The sequence below is a fragment of the Panthera tigris genome, chromosome B4 (genome assembly GCF_018350195.1).
Source record: "Panthera tigris isolate Pti1 chromosome B4, P.tigris_Pti1_mat1.1, whole genome shotgun sequence".
In the NCBI taxonomy this organism is placed as follows: Eukaryota; Metazoa; Chordata; class Mammalia; order Carnivora; family Felidae; genus Panthera; species Panthera tigris.
The window spans coordinates 53,958,544-53,982,710 of NC_056666.1; the positions used below are offsets into that span (position 1 = coordinate 53,958,544).

The 24,167-nt window shown below is 40.3% G+C and overlaps 1 protein-coding gene across 3 annotated transcripts in view; it reads right to left on the reverse strand.

The window, feature by feature from the left end:
* The window catches only part of LOC102972188 (cationic amino acid transporter 3-like), a 29,519-nt gene extending 5,352 nt beyond the window's left edge, over positions 1–24,167 (reverse strand). The window contains exons 1-3 of one of the 3 annotated variants that reach the window (XM_042991902.1): positions 15,804–15,890; positions 9,335–10,586; positions 7,856–7,893 (exon numbers count right to left, since the gene is read on the reverse strand). In XM_042991902.1, coding sequence (XP_042847836.1) covers positions 7,888–7,893; positions 9,335–10,402 — 1,074 coding nt within the window. In that variant the 5' untranslated portion in view covers positions 10,403–10,586; positions 15,804–15,890 and the 3' untranslated portion in view covers positions 7,856–7,887. Of the gene's footprint in view, positions 1–7,855; positions 7,894–9,334; positions 10,587–15,803; positions 15,891–24,119 lie in introns of those variants that run through there. The other 2 variants (XM_042991901.1, XM_042991900.1) reach the window with 2 other exon arrangements.

Sequence of the window (24,167 nt, forward strand, 5' to 3'; positions counted from 1 at the left end):
AGAATCTAAAAAAACTGTAGAGCAGATCAACGAAACCAAGAGTTGGTTTTTTGAAAAAATAAACAAAATTGACAAACCTCTAGCCAGGCTTCTCAAAAAGAAAAGGGAGATGACCCAAATAGATAAAATCATGAATGAAAATGGAATGATTACAACCAATCCCTCAGAGATACAAACAATTATCAGGGAATACTATGAAAAATTATATGCCAGCAAATTGGACAACCTGGAAGAAATGGACAAATTCCTAAACACCCACACTCTTCCAAAACTCAATCAGGAGGAAATAGAAAGCTTGAACAGACCCATAACCAGCGAAGAAATTGAATCGGTTATCCAAAATCTCCCAACAAATAAGAGTCCAGGACCAGATGGCTTCCCAGGGGAGTTCTACCAGACATTTAAAGCAGAGATAATACCTATCCTTCTCAAGCTATTCCAAGAAATAGAAAGGGAAGGAAAACTTCCAGACTCATTCTATGAAGCCAGTATTACTTTGATTCCTAAACCAGACAGAGACCCAGTAAAAAAAGAGAACTACAGGCCAATATCCCTGATGAATATGGATGCAAAAATTCTCAATAAGATACTAGCAAATCGAATTCAACAGCATATAAAAAGAATTATTCACCATGATCAAGTGGGATTCATTCCTGGGATGCAGGGCTGGTTCAACATTCGCAAATCGATCAACGTGATACATCACATTAACAAAAAAAAAGAGAAGAACCATATGATCCTGTCAATCGATGCAGAAAAGGCCTTTGACAAAATCCAGCACCCTTTCTTAATAAAAACCCTTGAGAAAGTCGGGATAGAAGGAACATACTTAAAGATCATAAAGGCCGTTTATGAAAAGCCCACAGCTAACATCATCCTCAACGGGGAAAAACTGAGAGCTTTTTCCCTGAGATCAGGAACACGACAGGGATGCCCACTGTCACCGCTGCTGTTTAATATAGTGCTGGAAGTTCTAGCATCAGCAATCAGACAACAAAAGGAAATCAAAGGCATCAAAATTGGCAAAGATGAAGTCAAGCTTTCGCTTTTTGCAGATGACATGATATTATACATGGAAAATCCGATAGACTCCACCAAAAGTCTGCTAGAACTGATACATGAATTCAGCAAAGTTGCAGGATACAAAATCAACGTGCAGAAATCAGTTGCATTCTTATACACTAACAATGAAGCAACAGAAAGACAAATGAAGAAACTGATCCCATTCACAATTGCACCAAGAAGCATAAAATACCTAGGAATAAATCTAACCAAAGATGTAAAAGATCTGTATGCTGAAAACTATAGAAAGCTTATGCAGGTAATTGAAGAAGATATAAAGAAATGGAAAGACATTCCCTGCTCATGGATTGGAAGAATAAATATTGTCAAAATGTCAATACTACCCAAAGCTATCTACACATTCAATGCAATCCCAATCAAAATTGCACCAGCATTCTTCTCGAAACTAGAACAAGCAATCCTAAAATTCATATGGAACCACAAAAGGCCCCGAATAGCCAAAGTAATTTTGAAGAAGAAGACCAAAGCAGGAGGCATCACAATCCCAGACTTTAGCCTCTACTACAAAGCTGTCATCATCAAGACAGCATGGTATTGGCATAAAAACAGACACATAGACCAATGGAATAGAATAGAAACCCCAGAACTAGACCCACAAACGTATGGCCAACTCATCTTTGACAAAGCAGGAAAGAACATCCAATGGAAAAAAGACAGTCTATTTAACAAATGGTGCTGGGAGAACTGGACAGCAACATGCAGAAGGTTGAAACTAGACCACTTTCTCACACCATTCACAAAAATAAACTCAAAATGGATAAAGGACCTGAATGTGAGACAGGAAACCATCAAAACCTTACAGGAGAAAGCAGGAAAAGACCTCTCTGACCTCAGCCGTAGCAATCTCTTACTCGGCACATCCCCAAAGGCAAGGGAATTAAAAGCAAAAGTGAATTACTGGGACCTTATGAAGATAAAAAGCTTCTGCACAGCAAAGGAAACAACCAACAAAACTAAAAGGCAACCAACGGAATGGGAAAAGATATTTGCAAATGACACATCGGACAAAGGGCTAGTATCCAAAATCTATAAAGAGCTCATCAAACTCCACACCCGAAAAACAAATAACCCAGTGAAGAAATGGGCAGAAAACATGAATAGACACTTCTCTAAAGAAGACATCCGGATGGCCAACAGGCACATGAAAAGATGTTCAACGTCGCTCCTTATCAGGGAAATACAAATCAAAACCACACTCAGATACCACCTCACGCCAGTCAGAGTGGCCAAAATGAACAAATCAGGAGACTATAGATGCTGGAGAGGATGTGGAGAAACAGGAACCCTCTTGCACTGTTGGTGGGAATGCAAATTGGTGCAGCCGCTCTGGAAAGCAGTGTGGAGGTTCCTCAGAAAATTAAAAATAGACCTACCCTATGACCCAGCAATAGCACTGCTAGGAATTTATCCAAGGGATACAGGAGTACTGATGCATAGGGGCACGTGTACCCCAATGTTTATAGCGGCACTCTCAACAATAGCCAAATTATGGAAAGAGCCTAAATGTCCATCAACTGATGAATGGATAAAGAAATTGTGGTTTATATACACAATGGAATACTACGTGGCAATGAGAAAAAATGAAATATGGCCTTTTGTAGCAACATGGATGGAACTGGAGAGTGTGATGCTAAGTGAAATAAGCCATACAGAGAAAGACAGATACCATATGGTTTCACTCTTATGTGGATCCTGAGAAACATAACAGAAACCCATGGGGGAGGGGAAGGAAAAAAAAAAAAAGAGGTTAGAGTGGGAGAGAGCCAAAACATTAGAGACTGTTAAAAACTGAGAACAAACTGAGGGTTGATGGGGGGTGGGAGGGAGGGCAGGGTGGGTGATGAGTATTGAGGAGGGCACCTTTTGGGATGAGCACTGGGTGTTGTATGGAAACCAATTTGACAGTAAATTTCATATATTAAAAAATAAAAAACAATAAAAAAAATTAAAAAAAATTAAAAAAAAAAAATAAATACAGAAACCAAACTGAGGGTTGCTGGAGGGGTTGTGTGTGTGGGATGGGCTAAATGGACAAGAGGCATGAGGGAAAACACTTGTTGGGATGAGCACTGGGTGTTATATGTAGGGGATGAATCATTGGATTCTACTCCTGAAATAATTATTGCACTGTATGCTAACTAACTTGGATGTAAATTTTTAAAGATAAATTAATTTTTAAAAAGTATTATTTGGGTCTCTACCAGGTTATAATCTATTATGCAGTCATCTTGTCTCTCCTTAAAGCTTTGAAAAATGAAAATATCCTAATTTTCAGGACAGATAGTTAAGAACTCCTATTTCAATTACCCCAATCTCCATAGTCTCCTCAATTAGTATCATCAAGTTATCACTCATTTGATTAAGAGACAGTATAACCCTGAAGCAGGGCATGACCTAATATGACCTCCCCAGTCCCTTTCAGGCCATCATATGAAGTAGAGGTAGCAGAATGGGGAGCAGTCCTGGCTCCCACAATGCTTGCCCCAGGGGAGCTCCTGAGGACCAGGCTGACTCTAGTGTGGCCATGGCAGGCATTTTCACAAAGTGGACAGAACGCCAAACCCTGGCACAGTGACTGTTGTGGGAGGCCTGGGGACAGGAGGGCTGCCAGGGCCCATACTTCTCCCTCTTCTCCAAATTCAATTTTCCCAGCTTAGATCCCTTCTCTTGTGTTCCCAATTCCAAAATTTTCAGACCTCCTTAGTGCTCATCTGAGGCCACACACCTATCATGGATCATCTGAGGCCAGTGATTCTCAAACTGAAAGAGCATACAGATCACTTGGGAGCCTGTTAAAAACACAGTTTCTGATTCAGTAGGTCTGGGTTGGGCCTCAGATTCTGCATTTCTAACAAACTCGCAGGTGATACACATGCTGCTGGTCCATGGGCCATTCTTTGAAGAGAAGGATCTAGATGACTGTAGCAGTTACTACAAATGTCTCCCAGGAGGAGTATATCTGTCCATCTCCTTCTGTCTGTCTCTCCTCCAGATGAAAATGAGAATCAGATCTCATCTTTTCCTGATTCAGGAATCTTGCTCCATGACACAATACACAATACAAACCTGGCTCATAAATTCCCTTCAAATGTGATAACACACATCTGCCACAAGAGTCTCAATCTTTCCTGACTCTTAAAGGTCCATGTAGCCTAGAATTATTGTCCAATTTCTGTTCCAACTCACCTGTCCCTCTTTTATTTCCCAAATTGCTTCACAGAAATCCTCCTCCAGGAAGTCTCTCTTGACCAATACCTCATTCTCAGTTTTTACTCATACCTTCCCTTCCAAAGTAATGATGCTTCAATCACTTTTCAGTTACTAATTCCTCCAATTTCAGCGCAGTTTTCTCACCATTTGGGCTATAAATTCTCTCTCTCCAATTAATCTTAGATTCTCTCACAAGGTTTTTTTCATCAGTCCCTCAAAGAGCATCCAAAGGAGTTGGTAGGTATATGGGTAATCCTGCCTCTAGCAGGCTTCCCTGGACTGAATTACTCCCTTTTGGGAAGATGATAAATTCCATGAGTAAGAAATTAGCTTTCTATACCTCCCTCCTAAGGCAGGCCATATAGGTAAATATGGCAGAAAAACAGGGGCCTTTGTATGCCAAGCAAAAACTCTGTTTCAAAAAAGATACTTGTTTTGTGCACACTGGACATCTTCAGGTATTGCTTGGAGACAGGTAGCTTAGGTTGGGCCTTCTATCAATTTCAGTATCTAGGTTTCCCCACCAAATCCCATGGGAATAGATGGAGCAGGACTAGGGGAGGACATTTTAGGCATTCTCCTACCCCAGGGCTGTCTTTACCCTGTTGCTCTTTGAATGAATAACACTGCACTTACTTTTGGGTCAACAGGAAGGAGAGAACCTACTCTTTGTCCTGAACAAGACTCTACTCTGATGGAACAGACAGAAAAGTCACCAGAACTCAGGGAGAGCCACATACAGGCAAAACTAGAAGTGCCTGAGCACAGGTCTAGATGTTAAGTACTGATCCAGATACATTTCTAGATATAGTTCTGGATGGAGAGAAAGGCTGTTTCTCAAAGAAGTCTCCCAGAAGATAGTTTTAAAGGAGTAGCACATTGCTAGCCTGAAAGGAAGAAGAAATTTCTATACCATGGAAATGTGTAAGGCTCAATTCAATTTAACATGAATTTATTAAATCCTCATTATATACTTGGTGCCCAGCTGGATTCTCTGGGGGAGTGAACAAAATATACTCCTAATGTATAATCTATGATAAGGGAATAAAATAAAGAAAATTAAGATACAGGGGTATTTTTTCTGTGGTATTGTATTTTTTATTTCCACTTTATTAAGGTATAATTGACATATAAAATTATAAGATATTTAAAGTGTAAATTGTGATGATTTGATATACATATACACTGTGAAATGATTTACCAAGATTCCCCCACTATGAAAGGATTAACAACGATATTTTAATGTAAATGTTTCATTAAATAAAGGTAAGGTTTCAAAGTGCACCTCTGTTTCCCTTGTTTCAACTTTACATGTGAAGATGCTTCAGCTGGAACTTTAGTTTTCAAAGTGATGTCTTTGGACCAGCAGTATCAGCATCACCTGGAAACTTGTTAGAAGTACAAGTTCTGGGCCCCACCCAGACCTGTTGAAATACAAACACCAGGGGCAGAGCCCAGCAATCTCTTGTCACAAGCCCTCCAGGTGAGGTGGCACCTGCTGAAATTTGAACACCACTAAGTATTCCTGGTCTTTCTCCAACCCCCTTCTCTCACTATGACTTTGGTGAGTTGAAGAGACAGCAGTGAACATGCCCATCTCAGCCCTTTCCAATCTTTTGTTGGCTTTCCTTTTTATTCAGCCCCAACCTGTCTAAAGGACACGTGCATTCCAACCTGCTCATACATGAGAAAATCTAATAAAATCAGATTCGAAAATCTAATAAAATCCCTCCTGTGATGGGAGGCAGGCAGTGTTCAACACTACTCGTGATGAGGAGTAAGTCTGTCTAGTGATTCAGGATTTGTAAGCCAATTAGGCTAAGATCTAAAGCTGATGGTTTAATCATCTGTCTCTATGTCTTGATAATCCATTAGTTCCAAACATAGGAATAGAAAAGGGGATATTATTTATTGGACCTCTACAGCTCCAACAATGAGCTGTACTTAAAAGTGGCCAAAGTGAAGGTTCAGAGTGCATGCAATAGAGACCTATTTGGGAGAACAACAGGACACAGCCCCAGAGGAAATCCTAGAATTTTTTAAATGAGTGGAACTTTAGAAATGATCAGTTCTGACTCTCATGTTCAGATAAATAAGCAGAGCACTGAGGGAACTGAGAAGTTTGATCAAGGTCACATTACTAGTTAGTGGTAGAAACAAAACCAAGGACACTTGGCTCTCAGCCATGCACTTTCTGAGCAGGTGGACCCAAGAAGACAACAGTAGATAAATTTTCAAGTCCAATAATTCAGCTATCACTAAGTAGAACAAACCCCAGGGATTTTCAGCAGGGTGGTGAGTTCAAATCCAAAGTCCTTTCTGCTCAGAGGAATGCTCTGGCTCCAATCCACTTATGCATGTTCTGTTGCCCCTCTAACAGCAAAGGGTCAAGCTACACAGCCTGCTCAGTTTGCTCTGAACACTGTTTTCTTTTCTTGTGCTTTTCCTTGTGTCCATCTCTCTGCCTACAATCTCTCCCTTCTACCCATATATGCAAAATCCTATCTGTTCTTGGAGAGAGCCAACTCAAATGCTATTCCTCTACCAATTGTTCTCTGATTTCACCAATCAACTCTTACCCCTGTGCCAACCCCATGTGATCATCCTCCCCTCTTAATTCCCAGGACAGTTTATTTTTATATTACTTATGATACCATACTCTATTTTGTGTTACAGCTACGCTGTGCCTCTCATATTATAATATAATCAGCTTAAGGGCAGGGGTCACATTTCATCTCTTTTCTTTTGTCTTTTTCCAGTTTCTTTTATTTTTTATTTGAAATATTAATTAACATATAGTGTTGTTATAGAACTCTCAGGTGTAGAATATAATGATTCAAAAATTCTATACCCTTCTCAGCGTGCATCAAGATAAGGACACACTTAATTCCTTTTATCTATTTCACCCATGCCACCCACCTCTGCTCTGGTGTTTGTTATTGGTATTTAAGAGTTTGGGTGTGGTGTTTTGCCTTTTTTTTTTTTTTTTGCTTTGTTTGGTTGTTTTATGTCTTAAATCCCACATATGTTGAAAACATATGGTATTTGTCTTTCTGGGACTAACTTATTTTACTTAGCATTATACCTTCTATGTCTATTCTTTTTGCTACAAATGGGATATTTTCATTATTTTTTTGTTACTTAGTAATATTCCTGTGTGTGTGTGTGTGTGTGTGTGTGTGACATTTTCTTTATCCATTAGTCTATCAATGGATATTTGGGTTGCTACCCTATCCTATTGTAATTGTACTACAATAAACATAAATGTACAAATATCTTTTCAAATTCATGTAACTAAAGCTTTTGCACAGCAAAGGAAACCATCATCAAAACAAAACAGCAACCTAATGAATGATAGAAAATATTTACAAAAATATATCTCAAAAGGGATTAATATCTAAAATACATAACGAACTTACACAACTGTGCACAAGGAAAACAAATAATCCAATTTAAAAATGGGCAGAGGACCTAAATACATATTTTCCCAATGTCTATTGGTAGACATACAGATGGTCAGTAGACACATGAAAAGATGCTCACCATTGCTAAACATCAGGAAAATGGATGTTAAAACCATAATGAGATATCACTTTATACCTGTAAGAATAGGCAAAATCAAAAAGATAAGAAATAACAAGTGTTGGCAAGGATGTGGAGAAAAAGGAAACTTCATACACTGTTGGTGGAATGTAAATAGGTGTAGCCACTGTGGAAAACAGTATGCTTGTTCTGCAACTAATTCAAAATAGAACTGCCATATGATCCAGTGTTTTCCTTGCTACATATTTACCTTAAGATAACAAAAACACTTTCTCTAGTTTCTTTTAGTAATAATTGCTTTTTAATGTGTGTTTACTTTCCAGAGAGAAGGGAGTGAGGGGCAAAGAGAGGGGGAGATAGAGAATCCTAAGCAGGCCCCTCACTGTCATCACAGAGACTGACATAGGGCTCAATCCCACAGATTGTGAGATCATGATCTGAGCCAAAATCGAAAGTCAGAAGCTTAACTGACTGAGCCACCCAAGGGTCCCAATTAAAATTGTTTTAAGTGCAGCAAGCAGCTATAGACACAACTGAAAAATAGATTAAAAAAGTAGACAAGTTAAAAAAGCAAAAAAACAAAAACAAACAAAAAAATCCTTCACTCCACAACAAATGCAAAGCTCTATTAACTTTCCCCCACCAATATGCTATGGGAGGCCTAGCTTTCCATGTATTCAAGACTACTCTCCATTGTTGTTCAGGGGGACCAGACTGCATTCAGGTGTGATGATGTCAAGCCAACTGTGTACACACACTGTTGAGTTCAAGGTCTACAGTTTTGGCCTTAACTTAAGTAAAGTTAAGCGACCCGGCTGTGTTGGATTCCATAGCTGAAGTAGATAGCAAATCCAATCAGCATCCAGACAGCAAATCGGGCCCAGGTGGCAGCTGTCATCTGCATCATAAGGTAAATATTCATGAAGATGCTCAGTAGTGGGAGGAGAGGCAGAGCAGGGACCTTAAAGTAAAGGGGACTGGAGCTCTGAGGCTGTCTCCAGATGACCCCAGTGAGCCCAGTGATGAGCACCAGGAGCACCACAACCACTGTAATCCACAGTGGGTCTCCAGAAAGCAGAACTGGCCACCGGGCCAGCACCAGGCAAAGAAGAGTGAGCAGCAGAGCAAGCAGTGAGGAGCAAACACGGACAATCCGGCCAGAGAGTGGAGTAGGTGTGGAGCTGCATGGAAAAAATAGTCCCTGTAGAGTCAGCTGTTCTGCTGAAGGTCTATTGTCCTCCTGCACCTCTGCTTTATTTCCCTCATTCTGCATCTCAGGCTGATATCGGAGGATGAGAACACTAACTGCCACCAGGGAGTAAGTCAGCAGGGTCACAATTGACCTGAGGTCCACAAGATCAGTGAGTCCAAAAAAGAATGTCATGATTGCTGCAATAATGCCAAAGATCACAGTGGCCACAATGCGGGTGTATGTGCCAGTATGGATCCTGGCAAGGACAGGGAACAGGAGGCCATCCTTCACCATCACATGTATTACCTGACGTATGGGGAACATAAAGCCCAAGAGGCTGGCAGAAAGACTACAGAGGAATCCAAAAGCTATAACATAGTAGGCAGGGGCCCAGCCAATAAGAAGAAATGCCTCAGGCAAGGTGCTCCCAGGTTGAATCTTGTAGTAAGGCACCATAAGCGTAAGTGCCGCAGAGACTCCAAAATACATCAAAGAGCTGATGAGTAGTGAAATCACAATCCCCATGGGAATGGAACGCTGGTGATTCTGGACTTCTTCAACTCTGGTAACAATATTGTCAAAACCAATAAATGCATAGAAACAGGTAGCTGCTCCACGGAGAATCCCCTCAAAGCCAAAAGGCACAAATCTTCCAGACCCCAGAGTCCCCAAGCTTGAGGTGTCATTGAATCCAGCCTTTACATAGTCTGCTTCTGTGAGCTTCCAGTTGTGCAGGTCCCCCTTAATGAAGCCAGAGGTGATGAAAAAAACAAGAACCAAAATTTTTAGCAGTGTGAACACTTTGGTAACAAGGAAAATCTCACTATTCCTCAAAGTCAGCAATCCAATGAATAACAACACAAGGCCCACAACAAAAAAGTCCAGATATTCTACAAAAACATGGGGAACATGGGGTGAGATGCTCTCACGCAGGGTCTGAGAGATCTCATTCCCAGGGAGGTTGTCAAAAACTAAGGTCCAGGCACAGGACACGATGGCTGTACCAGCAACAAAAAACAGAATGAGGTTCCAGCCAGTGATGAAAGCCCAGAGTTCACCTACAGTGACATAACTGTAGAGATATGCAGAGCCAGAATAGGGAACCCGGGCACCAAACTCTGCAAAACACAGCCCGGCCAACACAGAAGATAGACCGGCCATCAAAAAGCAGATCATAGTGGATGGTCCTGCTTGATTGCTGGCCACCTCACAAGCCAGGACATACACACCTACACCCACTGTGTGACCCAAACCCAGGGCCACTAAATCCAGAATTTTCAGGCTTCTGGTAGGGGCAGCTTCAGCCATGTCTTGCTGCAGGATACGTCTGCGTATCAGCTTTTGACCAAATCTGTGAAATGCCTGACATAGCATTGTGGCTGGAATTGAAGAGGATTCTAGGGTCAGCACTGTAGCAAGCCCAGAAATCCAAGAGTCTCAGATTAGATTCCGTGAGGCTAGTTAAGCCTAGTTGGGTTGGGGATGCTGACTTCTGTTGCTCAGGCTTCAAATCTGCTGCTTCATACTTCATTAGGTATGTGTTATCCCTCCATAATGCCTAGTAAACAATAAGTATTTAATGAACAATAATGCTCAAACAATAAACCAAAGTTCAGAAGTTTCATTTCACTTTTTGCAGCCCAAATGTCACAGAAACTGATAGCAAAGGACATCATAGAAAAATCAACTTTGCTTTCCCCCCCAAAAAGTGCAAAATATCTCCCAACATGCTTTTTTTAATGAACTACATGATACAATCCAATTGGTTTCCACTAGCATGTAGTTCCATGTACTAATTAAGCTGTAAGACACAAAGCAAGGTATGAATTTGTTGTGCAATAATTTACACATGAGACATTGGTGTAGTGCTTAAGCATGAGTTAAGACACATTAATTCACAGACTAGAGGGCTTTGTTACAATTACAGAATCATTTTTTAAAATGTTTATTTATTGGGTGGCCTGGATGGCTCAGTCAGTTAAGTGTCTGACTCTTGAATTTGTCTCAGGTCATGATCTCATGGTTGTGAGATCAGGCCCTGCAAAACTAGAAAAGCCATTTTATGAATCCTGACATTCAAGAAACCTCACCCAAAGCAACCAGACAAAAATTAACTACAACTTTCATGCCCACAGTTATGAGAGTGCAGTGGGCAGCGAGAAAAGAAATAAGTCTCCTAGCTCAGTAGCTCAACCAACACAATTCCTTCTGTCTTCTCCCTCTCTGGATTCCAGGAGAGAAGGTGAGCTCACTTCTGCTCACCTTGTGCTATGTAAACACCCTGCACCAGCCATCTGCGATGTCAGCTGCCAGCTGCTGGGAGACCCTGCCCTGCTCTGTGAGCTTGTATTAAAACACTCACTTGTAAATCCCTATTAATTTTGCACAAGGAATTTTTGTTTGCTTGTTTGTTTTTGTTTTTGTTTTTCAAGTTGTCTCCATGTCCAGTGTCTGTGTGGGGCCCAACATGGGGCTTGCAAAGTGTTGAGATTAAGATCTGAGCCAAGATTAAGAGACAGACTCTCAACCAACTGAGCCACCCAGGTGCCCCTACAGGAGTTATTTTTAACTGGCTCAAACTATTTTCTGAATATGTCAACAAGCCCTGCATGTGGTTCCTCCTTCCTCCTCTTCCCTGGCTGCTATTCAAATAGGCCCCTCTTCAAGGGGAGCAAGGTTTTGGGTGAACAATTCACAGCAATACCCCAGAAGTGCGTAGTGGAGAACATAGAAAACAAAGTTTGCAGCTCCACTCTCCTCTCAACTCAGGCTTTGGTTTTGAGAGAATTTTAGACAAGGTTGACAGATGTTTTTAAAGAAGGAAGGAACAAGTCATATTTGAAAAGTGTTCCTTTTAGATGCTTAAAAGGAACCTTGGGTTATGAGTCAGACCTTCTGTCTACAAATCCATCTAGACTTTTTATTTTCCACCCACCAGTTCCAATGTTGTGATTTACCAACAAGCATATGAGATAGATAAGATAGATAAGGAGTAAATTCTTCACTCATGGAACTTTTCTACACTATAAATGTGACTGGTGTGTCCCCCACCCACCCCCAGGCTTTAAACCCTTCAGTGGTTCCCACTGTCCTTCCTTCATAATTCTTCTTTCATCGTCTGATCTGTGCTGATTCTTCCAGCCTCATCCCCTGCCCAGTTCCTGCTCCAGCTGTGAAATTCTATACTCACCCTACCTTCCTGCCTCTAATGGTTTCTAGGCCCCTTCACATAGCTAACTCCCACTTGTCTTTCAGTTCTCGACTCAAAAGTTGCTGTTTCAGAAAGCCTCCCCTGACACTTATGCCGCCCTTTTTATGTGCTCTCATAGCACCGGGATTATCCCACGTGCCATTTATCTTAATGTAGCAAAATTCCAGTCAACTGCCTTTCTCCTCCATCAGACTGTGACTTAGGTGCTTAATAAGTATTTGTTGAACAAATGTACAAACAGAGAAGAGAAACCCAAAAGAGCACATAATGCAGAATTCCTGTCTACTTGACTTTGAAATACATACTTTGTAGTCAAGCAACCTTTATAAACCTGGCTCAGGTAAACATATAAATGGTACTTTATTCCTTGCAGATGACAATCAAAACAAAAGGTGTGGAGAGAAAACCACCGGTGATGAGCCACACATTGGTGATAATGAATGCTTGGCTTTGAGGACACTGTTTTAAAAATAAAAGGCAGCTGGGGGTTACAGGCAACCAACCACCCACGCCCAGTTAGAGATTACCTACTTTTTTGAAGGCATCACACTCAGGCCTTATAATATAGATGGGATGTCCTAACACAGAGGTTCTCAGTTTGGGGGACACAGGGAGGCATAATGAAGACACCCGGGGACATTTTCAAACTTCAGATCCTCTCTAGACACTCTTGCCCAACTAATACTGTACTTCCCATGACTGGTCTAAACCACCCCAGCTGACAAGACATTGTCCTAAATTTCAACAAGAGATTTTAAAAGCTTCCTTCACAAGAAGGTGGCACAGTTTAGTAGTTCGGGGTAAAGCTCTGCAGGAGTAAAGCTCTGCTCAGGTTCAACTTGCAACTCAACCTCACACCTGATAACTCTGGACAAATTAGTTCACCTATCAGGGACTTAGTTTCTACAACAGTCAAATGGGAGTAAAAGTAACTACTTCATAGGGTACTTGTGAGGAGTAAGAGAAATGATGCCTATAAAGTGCTTAGCTCAGTGCCTAGCATATAATATGTACATAATATAATATAATATAATATAATATAATATAATATAATATAATCTACCTAATATTTAATGTTGGATTCTTATCTAAAGTCCCCAAACATTGAAAAACAATCAGCTTTTCTAAATAACTGGCATCAACATCATCCATTGAAACTCAAGCCTGTTTGATAGCCATCATGAACCAAGGAAAACTTTTTTTTTTCCACTTAATTTTACTTGAAATGCTAAGGACTCTAATTAGACACTCTCATACATGCTGGTGCTAAACTGTATGGTGTCCTAGGCTTACTAAGTTCGACCAGATATAAAAATATGTGAGGCTCAAATATAATAATAATAATAGTAGTAATAGTAATAGTAATAATAAAATCTTTCTCTGTGGTTGCCTCATCTTATTTCCAGAAGAGGCAGTGGTCAGCACTGTATTGGTAAGAACAATGAATATTATGTCAGAAATTTTGGATTTGAGTGCTGGCTCTTCTACTTCACTATACAAACTAGCATAATTTGCTTAAGCTTCAGTTTCCTCATCCACAAGAAAAATTAACTTCACTTCCCTTGCTGGATCAACATGAAAATTGGATGAGAAAATATAAATCATGATGTACCCCTTAGGGCAGTGTAACTGGGGCCACTATCCTGAAGCACAGCCTTGGTGGAATTAAGATGCACACACCCTCCTACCCCACAATCCTTCACCGGGGTAAACACTCCAAGGAAACTCTCCTGAATCCATAAGGAGGCCCATACGAGCATGTTCATCACAGTACTATGGTGGTAGCAAGAAGTTGGAGCTATGCCAGTATCTGTTACTAGTGGAATATATAAGTAAAATGTGCCATATGCACACAATGAAATACTACACAACAGTCAGGAATAATAAAGTAGATTTACAAGCAGCAACATGGGTAAATCTCAGAAACAATGTTAGGTAATGTAATTGAAGCATATGAGGTGTATAGCACAATGCCATTTATCTACATTTAAAACCAGGCAAAAAATGTCATATATTTGTCAAGGATATATATATATATATATATATATATATATATATATATATATTAAAAATGTTACATCATTCCTCTAATCACAGTCTCCCACAGGTTTCCATTTCCATTCAGATTAGAAGCCAAAGTCTGCATTTACAATGGACTACAAAGTCCAAGAGTATTTGTCACTGATGTTGGTAACTCTCAGCCTCCGCTTCTCTCTCTTTTCAGTTATTTTTTTCTAACCTCTGGCCTCTAACCATTCTGGCCTCCTAACATACCAGGTAAGACCTTACATCAGGGCTTTTGTATTGGCTGTCCCCTATAACTGTACCACTTGGGACAGATATCCACATGGATGCTTCCTTACTGCATTTGATGACATAGCATACGTATAGCTCAGCTTTCATCAATTACTCCATAAAAAATTCAATCCCCCCAACTACCCACAACATATCTTATTCCTCTGTCCTTCCCCCCTCCCAGCACTTATCACAATTTAAGGTAGTATATGTTTTAGTTATTTGGCCATGATGTTTCACTCTAAAAGAATATAAGCCCCATGAAACACATTTTTTTTTTGCTTCTGGCTATATTCCATGCATCTACAACTGTACCTGACACATAGTCAATATTGTGTGTTGAGTGGATGAATGTATCTAAATGCACATGTAGAGCATGGACCAGAACAGTATTTGTTAAATACACTAAAGCAAGTGCCTTCACTAAAGGTGGGAAATGATAATAGAGATCCAGATGAAAGGGGAGATAACATGCATTGATACAGGGCCTTACAGAAAGCAATGGTGCAAACAGCCATGACTGAGGAAGGGTGGACTCCACACTGTGCACTTCAGGTTCAACAAAGGAATTGCATGAGGTGATGTTGTGAGAGGAACTGGTTCAGAACCTGATAAATGGCAGGCACTCAACAGATTTATACTGAAGGAGGATCAAAATCTGTAATTATCAGGTATAGAGAATACAGAGAAGGAATGCCTGCTAGAAAGAGGCTGGAGAACAAGGGAAGATGGGGCACCCCTCCCACCAGTTCCTTCTGAACCCATTTCCATTTTCCCAAATCCTCTTTCTCCTTCATCTCCTTCATCTGTCTCTGGAGGCTCATTACTGAGCACTAAGGATGTTTGTACCATGTTTGTCTCTCTGGGGAACCATCCACCGTCACCTACCTCCCAAGAAAGACACAACAGTGGTTCTTAACATTTGTTGAATCACAGAGCCCTCTGATGTTGGCCACCCTGAAATAATGTCCTACACTCTCCTGAAGTCCATCAGTGGACCATGAGCCAGAATCCCAGAGGAGGACCACCTGAATGGTAGGGTGGGAGAGGGGTAAGGCTTTTGATAATTTCTGTTCCCCTCAACTTTGTTGTGCAGGGTGGTCCTTGTGCTTTTTCACTTTTACTGAAGATGAGGGACAGTGGGCTACAGACAAAATATGAAGATACCAGAGAACCAACCCAAAGAACAAAACATCTGGGAATTAAATAATCACATTTTATGACTCCAACAGAAGCAGGCAGAACAAACAGATGAACAAGCAAACTTACAGAAGAGAAGGCAAATCCATGACTGGGAATCCTGAAAGAGCCTACCACAAATCAAGTTTATAACAACACAGAGAAACATCATCCTCAAATGCCATGTCCAAAAATGCCCTTTCTCTGTGAAATAATCTGCAATTATTCCAATAGTTCATATTCAGTCCAGACCATCTGACCCAGCTGTCAGAATCCCACCCTAATTCTCCCCCTTCCTTCAGACCCCTTTCCTAACTCAGCTTCTCACATCCTGACTTACCCTTCCTGGGATGAGCCTCTGGCCTGAGTAAGTACCTTCCCTGCCAAGGATACCCTCCTCACTCCTTTCTGTCCAGTCTTGACCTTCTGGCTCTTCCCAACTCTATTTTACAACCTTTCCACCCACAGTCCTAAGCCATCCTGACTGGTCCCCATCTCCAAACCCTTCCTATCTGCCTGCCAGAACTTAGTGCCCATCCTGACACTTAGCTGAAACTAATTTTCCCTTTCTGCTAGCTGGTATCCTGGGTTTGTCATTTAAATTCCTTTAATGTCTAAAATCTTCCAGAAGGGACAGGATCCATACATTTCCTCCTTCTGAATTCCACACTCCTACCTCCAATTCTCACTACTCAGACAAGGATCTGCTCATATTTGTACCAAGCAACCAAAAGAGACATTTAAGACATAGAAAATGAATATATAGGTATGTTGATTGACTATTACATCTTAAGACTCCAAGAAGTAGGATTTTTTTTTTTTTTTGGAAAGAGAAAAGATATCCTCATTATTTTTCCCTGAATGCCCTTTATAAAGAAGCTTGACATTACACTTGACTGGAGCTGAATCCCACCCTGAATGATCCAGCCCCAAATCAGGAACTTTAGATCAGAGGAGTGGGTGGGAAGATAGAACTCTCTTGGTTTTTATTTATAACCAAAATTGTCAGCAGTAAAAATGCCTGGAGCACCAAAAATGGCTCATGTTAGCACAGTTTTAAAAATTCCATATCCTTACTGCCATTTTGTGGGATGAAAACAAACGAATAAACCAGGGCCCTAGACTTCAAATCTAGAGTCATTGGGAAACACGTACAGGTTCAGGAAGCAGAGAAAAATGGTATCTGGAAAATAGGAGTACCAGGTATATGTACAAGATTTAGGGAAACATTGAGGGGGACCAAAGAGACCCAGTTTTTGTTGAGCTGCAAGTAATGCACATATGCTATTTTATTTAATCCTCATAACAACCCAATGAAATAATAATTATTATTCCACCTTACAGACTGAGAGGTTGGGCAACAGTCCCAGGCTCACATACCCAGTATGTAGAAAAGCTTGAATTTGAATTTGGTTCTTTGTTACTTCAAAGACCATAATTTTTCTCTTGCAGCACCCTACCTCCACAAAGAGTCAAGACTGACATGGTTAGTAAAGGAGTATTTGAGCCAGTTCTTATCTTTGTGCCCAGGTCACCCTATGCTGATGTATCCACTTTCTTCCCAAGTAGATGTTGATGGGCCAGAGTTAGAAGCACTGAGATCATTAAACCTGAAAGCTCCATCTAAACCATGTCCTGCTAAAATCAAACCTAATCTAGGGTAAAAATGTCTTCAGGCCATCCTTGTAGATGCCAAGAAAGATTCTGAAGCATCCCTATACCTAATTCAGTAGTTTCCTAGAGACGATTTTACAGCTAGTTGTAATTCCTGCCCACAACATTAGTCCATTCCCTTTTGCTTGGCTTTTAGTGGAAATATAGGTAATATATCTCTAGAGGCCAAATATAAGTCACTCTCCTGAGATTTCTTCAATCATCCTATTCTTTGATCATTCTATTCCAAATATTTTCTAGTTACAACCTCATTCTTAATAAGAAATAAACCACCTTCAGTTCACTTAGGGAGTGCTAGAGAAGAAAATGAAACCTTGGTTCTCATTGTGCAAAGGAAGATGGGGGTGGCGAGTGGACATTTTCTAAAATGGGAGCCCAATGGCAGAAAGATGGTTGCAATTTCCCTGACAACCTAACACCACCAGTCTTGGCCTTCCCAAACCTCAGCTATCATTGATGGCCAGCATACACCAGCATACACCATTGGGAAACATCTGTAAAACAGGACTGTCCCAAATGGGATAAAGGAGGGTAGGAAGACAGATGGTTCCAGGAGATGGTTTAACAAAACATCGTTTTATTCTTTCTAATTCACTTGGCCATTTGCTCCCAGATTTGGCTGCCAAAGGGGAGCAAAATGTAAATATTTGTCAGATAATGGCAATCTCCTCTTCATCCTTAAACCAGAAGAACCAGTACTAGAAAAATGTCAGTTTGCCAGTAACTCTAAAATGTGATTAACTCGATTCCAGACCTGAAATGTCAGGGTGGTGCTGGAAAAAAATGACTTCAGCGATATCAGATTGATTATTCTGTCTTGGTTATTGTTGACAACCAGAGACCTGACCTAGTATAATATAAAAATGGGCATTAGTGTTCCCTAATGTAACCCATGTCTGTGACCAGCTCTGAGCTCACAGCACCTAGAGCAATGTCGAACATGAGCACAAAGGCATCAGGCATTGGTACACACTCTTTGTATATTTTTGGATCTCCTCACTATTTTTTAAAGTTATTATGGGCATGAGATAAGGAATAATGGGTATTATGTACATGGTATTAGCATAGGAAGATCAACAAAGAAGATAAAGGTTTGTCTTTCTATTTTAGTTTCAGAAGGAGGAAAATCCAAATATGTCCAGAAACAGGGGAATGACAGAGCAGCCTCCAAGGATCCTAGGTTTAATCATGGATATTGAATAAAAATGAATAATGAATGTAAGATTTTAACTGAAATCATTGGTTTCATATATTTGGGGATCACTAACCTAGCCCTCAATTCAATTAAGCTGACAGGAAATCACTTAGACACTTGGCACTTTGTCTACACTAGATCCCTACCTAGTAGATTCTTATGGTTTACAAATACTTCATATCCAGGGCCAGCCTCCTGCCATACTCCCTGGTCCACCCTCCTGGTCCATAAAATTAGTAACTCTAAACAATGATATCCTCTCAGCTCTCACTCAGATTCACCCAGTAGCCATCAGAGTACTGTCCTTAAAGTAGAACAAAACCCTAAATCACATTCTTCCTGATCAGTACATGCACCAGATAACTGAAGTGTGAGTTCTCTCTACCCTCCTTCTGGAAAAAGACATTTTTCTCAAGTCTTAAACACACACACACACACACACACACACACACACACACTTCCAACCAAACTTGCATTTTTCTGCTCTCTACTAAATCCAAACTTATAATATTATAAGATTGTATTTCTAAATCTTTTTCACTGTTGTTTTACAATTTACTCCTACTAATAACTTTTTCTGTGTCTCCAGCTTGAACAGGACAAATAATTCCCTACAAATGCACATTTTGCTGGCATTAACATAGTCCTCACATGGACTTTCCCTCCTTACTTAGAACACATTCTTTCCAAATTTTTTTCACCATGACCCTCCTTCCCTGAGCTTCACTGGGCACACCTACAGAAAGATATCTAATCTCACCAGTATGCTCTCCCTGCCCTCTGCTCTACCCTCACCCCTTCACCCCTTCATTAATGCCCAGTGGTATAACTCACTAACCTAGAACTTTGCACAAGAATATACAGTCAGGGTGGTGGTGAGGTCGTTCCCATGAGCAGAGCTTCTGCCTGATGATGCTTGCAGCTTCCCTTTCCTACCCCAACTGAAGTCTGAGGTGCAAGGAGTTAATGGGTGATAGCCAAGAAGTACCTCAGCATCTACAGCCCAGTTTGGTGATGTCAGAGATCTGACACAAGAACTAAGGTCCAAGTCTTTCACCACAACACAGTGAAAGTACAAAGGCAGTAACCTAAGTCAGCTGAGATGAAGTACAATGTCTGTCATATTTATGATTAATCCACTGTTATCATCTTGATGTGTGACAACTGAACAGACAACATGGATTTTTATTATTTTCACTGCTTTACATTATTTAGAAAATAATTCCCCCAATGCTTTGTCATTAAGCAACATGACATGATACTCAAACTGTAAAAACTAAGGTTGGCCTTCAGAAGGGAGGAGTGGGACAATAGTCAAATGATTGAATGGTGTGTAGAATAAGATTGCACTTGTTTCAGAAGGATAGGGAAGTATCCGTAAAATGTCCTTGTAATCTCCCAGGAAAAAAAAATCTGCATTGGCTACCATTTTTTCTGTACTCTCTATAAATAACTACCCAGATTGGTATCAACTTCGGGTTGGATCTAAAGTGAGAAATTGGATTGTCCCTCAAGTAGAAACCACAAAAAGTTTCTAAGTGAGAAAGACTGGATTGAATCTATTCAACGTCAGATTCAACTAAATATAAATGTTAACAAAGGAAAATTCCAAATTAGAAACTTCAGGCACCACACTGATTCTTTGTGCAAAATAACTCAAGAAAAAGCAACATTTTTATTCTCCTAAATTATCAACAGTACCACCATTATCCCAAAATCATCACACACTCAGTTACACACACTGTAAGACAATGGTAGCAAATAGAGAATTCTCCTCTCTGGGAATTTACAGTTAAGAGAATTTCATAAACACTTCTCCACTTGCCAAGATAAGTAAAAGATACATAAATTATTAACCAGGAAGGGTATTCCTACTCAGAAATGAGTCACGGCAAAAGCATGTCAAGATTCCAGATAGCTTTGTAGTTGATGAAGATAACAATAGTAATAACCTCATTTTCTGGTGTTGGCAAAACTAGTGAGTATCTTCTGTACACTCTGGGTCAGCCTGGGAAGGCCACATGGAACAGGGGAGAATTACCCCATCTTGGCATTATGTATAACTGTTTCCTAGGAAAACATCATTTCAAGCTACATCTTCTGCTTGGGCCATAATCCAATAAATAGAGTCTCTTTTAGGCCGTCCTTTCATGCCTCCCACCAAAAACACAAAATAAACCCCATGACTATATGAACAAGTAAATCCAGTTTGCCCAACTAGACAGATCCAGTTAAATAATTGCAAAAGATATTAATACAGATCTAGATACTAGGATGTGATAATAATGATGATAATATGAATGATAATAATTCCCAGTCTTTGTGCAGAAAAGGAAAAGAGAGAGAAACCATTGCAGTAGTAATAAAATTGTATCTTCTCGCCTAGGAAAAGAGAAGTATATGACAGATAGCTTCCTTGAAAGGTTGAAAAGAAAGCTGATGTAACCAAATTCAGCTCATACTAAAGAAAATAAATATCCAAACTTATTCCCAGGAGTCTTCTGAGAACAACCTCATCAAATGGATCACTTACCAGGCATCCTCCCACCTGTGATCTTACTTTGTACTATATTCTGTTTTCAAGTTACTGGGAAGAAGCCTTTGTCTCCCTTTCTAAAATAAAAACTACTTAGATTAGAATTGGCTTCATCTTTTCTCAGTGAGGCTGGAAACCCTAATTCTTCAAGTAAATATTACTAGGTGCAACCAAGTCTTAAACTTGAAAGCATGGCAGCCTCCAAACATTCTGCTCGTTACACCAAGAGGAAACACATCCACCTCCTCCAACTCACCTACCTACTTACTCTACAACCCCAGCTTGCACCTCTCAAATCCCATTCCAGTCTGGCAGAGGCTGAATTCCAAGTCACTGAAAACCCATCCTGATGCAAACTAACATGCTTCACACCAGTTGTATGTAAACCATATCCATCCAGCCAAATATACACCAAAATTTATGTAGATGTAGACCAAAACATGTTTGCTTCCTTCTTACAATACCAAGAAGTCCCTGTTACATACACATACTTTACTAGTATCATTGCACCATTATTTAGGTAAACAAGCAGATAGCCAGAGCTTCTCTAGAGGCTGTATAGACTCCGTATTATGTAGTATTATTCTGGGATGTTTGTGAACAAGGTACTTTTTTTAGTCCCTTTTGGATAACTCTAGAGAAGACACAGTTAAATGCAACATTCCTCATTCATGATTTGACACATTGACAGGTTTAGTTTCAGTCATAATCCAGTTTTGGAAATTCCTAATATTTCTATCACACTAAAACAAGATGGTCAACTTGACAAATCAGAAAAATCTGAACTTCTGCTTCTAGAGTTATTCCGAAACTAGTTGGGCTACCAGGAAGAATCAGAATTAGATTTTTCAAATGATAAACAGAAAGTCAGGAAATGTGTGCCATTAAGGGATTAGAAAGTGATATACATCGATGTCAACAGTGAAAATCAATTACTTCTCTATATTCCCCTATGATTCTCTACTGCCTTTTCTCAACCCTGAATCCTGTCAAACAGAATACCTAATAAAAGTCCTCAGGACAAAGCACTAGAAGGAAGTCCAAGTGTCTCACTACATTATTTTCCAAACTACAACTGCAATATTGTATAGTTTTTGTCTACAGTAAACACTGATTTTCTCATATTTTTTTCCAAGAAGTTTTGATAAAGAGCTATGCTTCTTTCCCCCCAAAATCCTTCCTTGCCTTGTAAAAAGAGAATCTATAAGTCCATCCATTGGTCCCATGTATCACCAATACCCTGTCTCCACTTTTAGTCTAGCAGTTGTGCGAGGTCAGAGCCTACGGCTCCATCTTCCATGGACCTTCTCCCAACACACACCCAGAGTACTACACTGCACACAAGGTGGCTTAGGAAAGTCCAACTATGTCGCTGGTTATCATCTTTCATATCTTTAAATGTGTCCTTCTGTTTCCTGTGTAAGTACCAGGCTGTATTTTTCTCTGTTCACTCTCACCAGACTGTGCTCTTTTTCCTCTATAGACTCTAGGTAGATGCTCTACACTACCACCTGTTCCCCTTGAAAGTTAACTGTTTCATTTTGTTTTCTTGCAGGAAAGACACCAGATCATCTAAGTCATTTGAAAGCTGTATCATGCTTCAAAGTCCTGATTTCTTATCCAAATATAGGTCCATATGACTTCTCCACCAAGACCCATCTGCCCTACTCCAAATCAGGCAACATAATCTACCACAAAGAGCTTCAATCACCACTTTTTAAGGGACAATCATTATCCTTCTCCCCTCATTATTTCTAATCCCTACTCTGCTTTGCAATTTCTATGATACTGAAAGAAAAAAGGGATGCCGATAAATCAAAAGAATACAATCCCAGCTCATATTTATTAATTCAGGATATACTTAGTGAAAGAAATTGTCCTTTCCACATAATTTTGCTTAAATTAAGGTTACAATGAATCTATCTTCCGGAAGCATGTAACGTTTGTCAATTGAAAATGTAGAGAAGTTACCCAAGAACTGCTAGAGGGCAAGATAAAGACAATTTAGGAATAAACATTTGCCATATATAATCAATAAAACAGGTGTCATGCATGGATAAGTGTTGTCTGGGCTTCTAGTATTGGGGTACAGCCCACAGTATACATGGCGGTGGGGAAGGGAAGAGGGTGGAGAACAGTTTAACACTCCAAGGACCTTTAAATTTAAAGAGTTACAAATATATTTTGTGATAACAGCAAACTGCCTCTTGCAGACCCAGTGTTTCTAAAGACCACTAGGCAGCCACACTCCGAGGAATTTGATAATCTTTTTCTACAGCTTGAACTAGACTCTAATCAATCCCCACCACAACTTTTTAAAATTTGATAAGAAAAGCAAGGAGATACCTTCAGCAGCTGTAAAAATAGATATCTAGCTCCTTGAGCATGGAGAAAGAAGACCCTCAAATTCTTTCTGATGGTGGGGACGCCACGTTATCAAACTGGACCTGCTATTTTGCAGATTCCACACCAATGTCCTCCCTAAGATGTGACACACTTTCAGAATCTCCAGTGAGAAAGTGTGGCAAAACATGAAAGAGGAAGCAAAGCCAGGTGGAAGAATCTTCCTTAATTCAAAGAACATGTCTAAGCACACTATGTGCTGAACACTGTGGGAAAGACAAAGATGAATAAAGCAAATTCTGTATTGGGCCAATAAGGAAAGGCCAGGAAGGAGGGCAGGGAAAAGAGGTGGGAAGGATGCTGGAGGAGAAGTGCCAAGGAATAACCTCCCCTGCTTCATATTTTCCTCAACAGAGCTGATAATTTCTCTGGTGTGGAGGACCAAATTACTGTGACCCTTGCAAACCTACCTGCCCTTCCCAACTTGCAGGGCCTCTGGTCTGCAACCCCAATCCACAGTCTATTTATGGTGCCATGAAATACCTCCTGTTCAAATCCTACAGGGCTTGGACATCCAGGTGCACATCGTGCCCAGCCTTCTTCCTCTCTGGCTCTGTCTCAGTTTTATTTCCAACCTCAAAAAGGAGAACTCACTTACCCATGGTCTTTTCCTACCTCAGAGGAGAGAGACCTGAGTAGAAAGTGC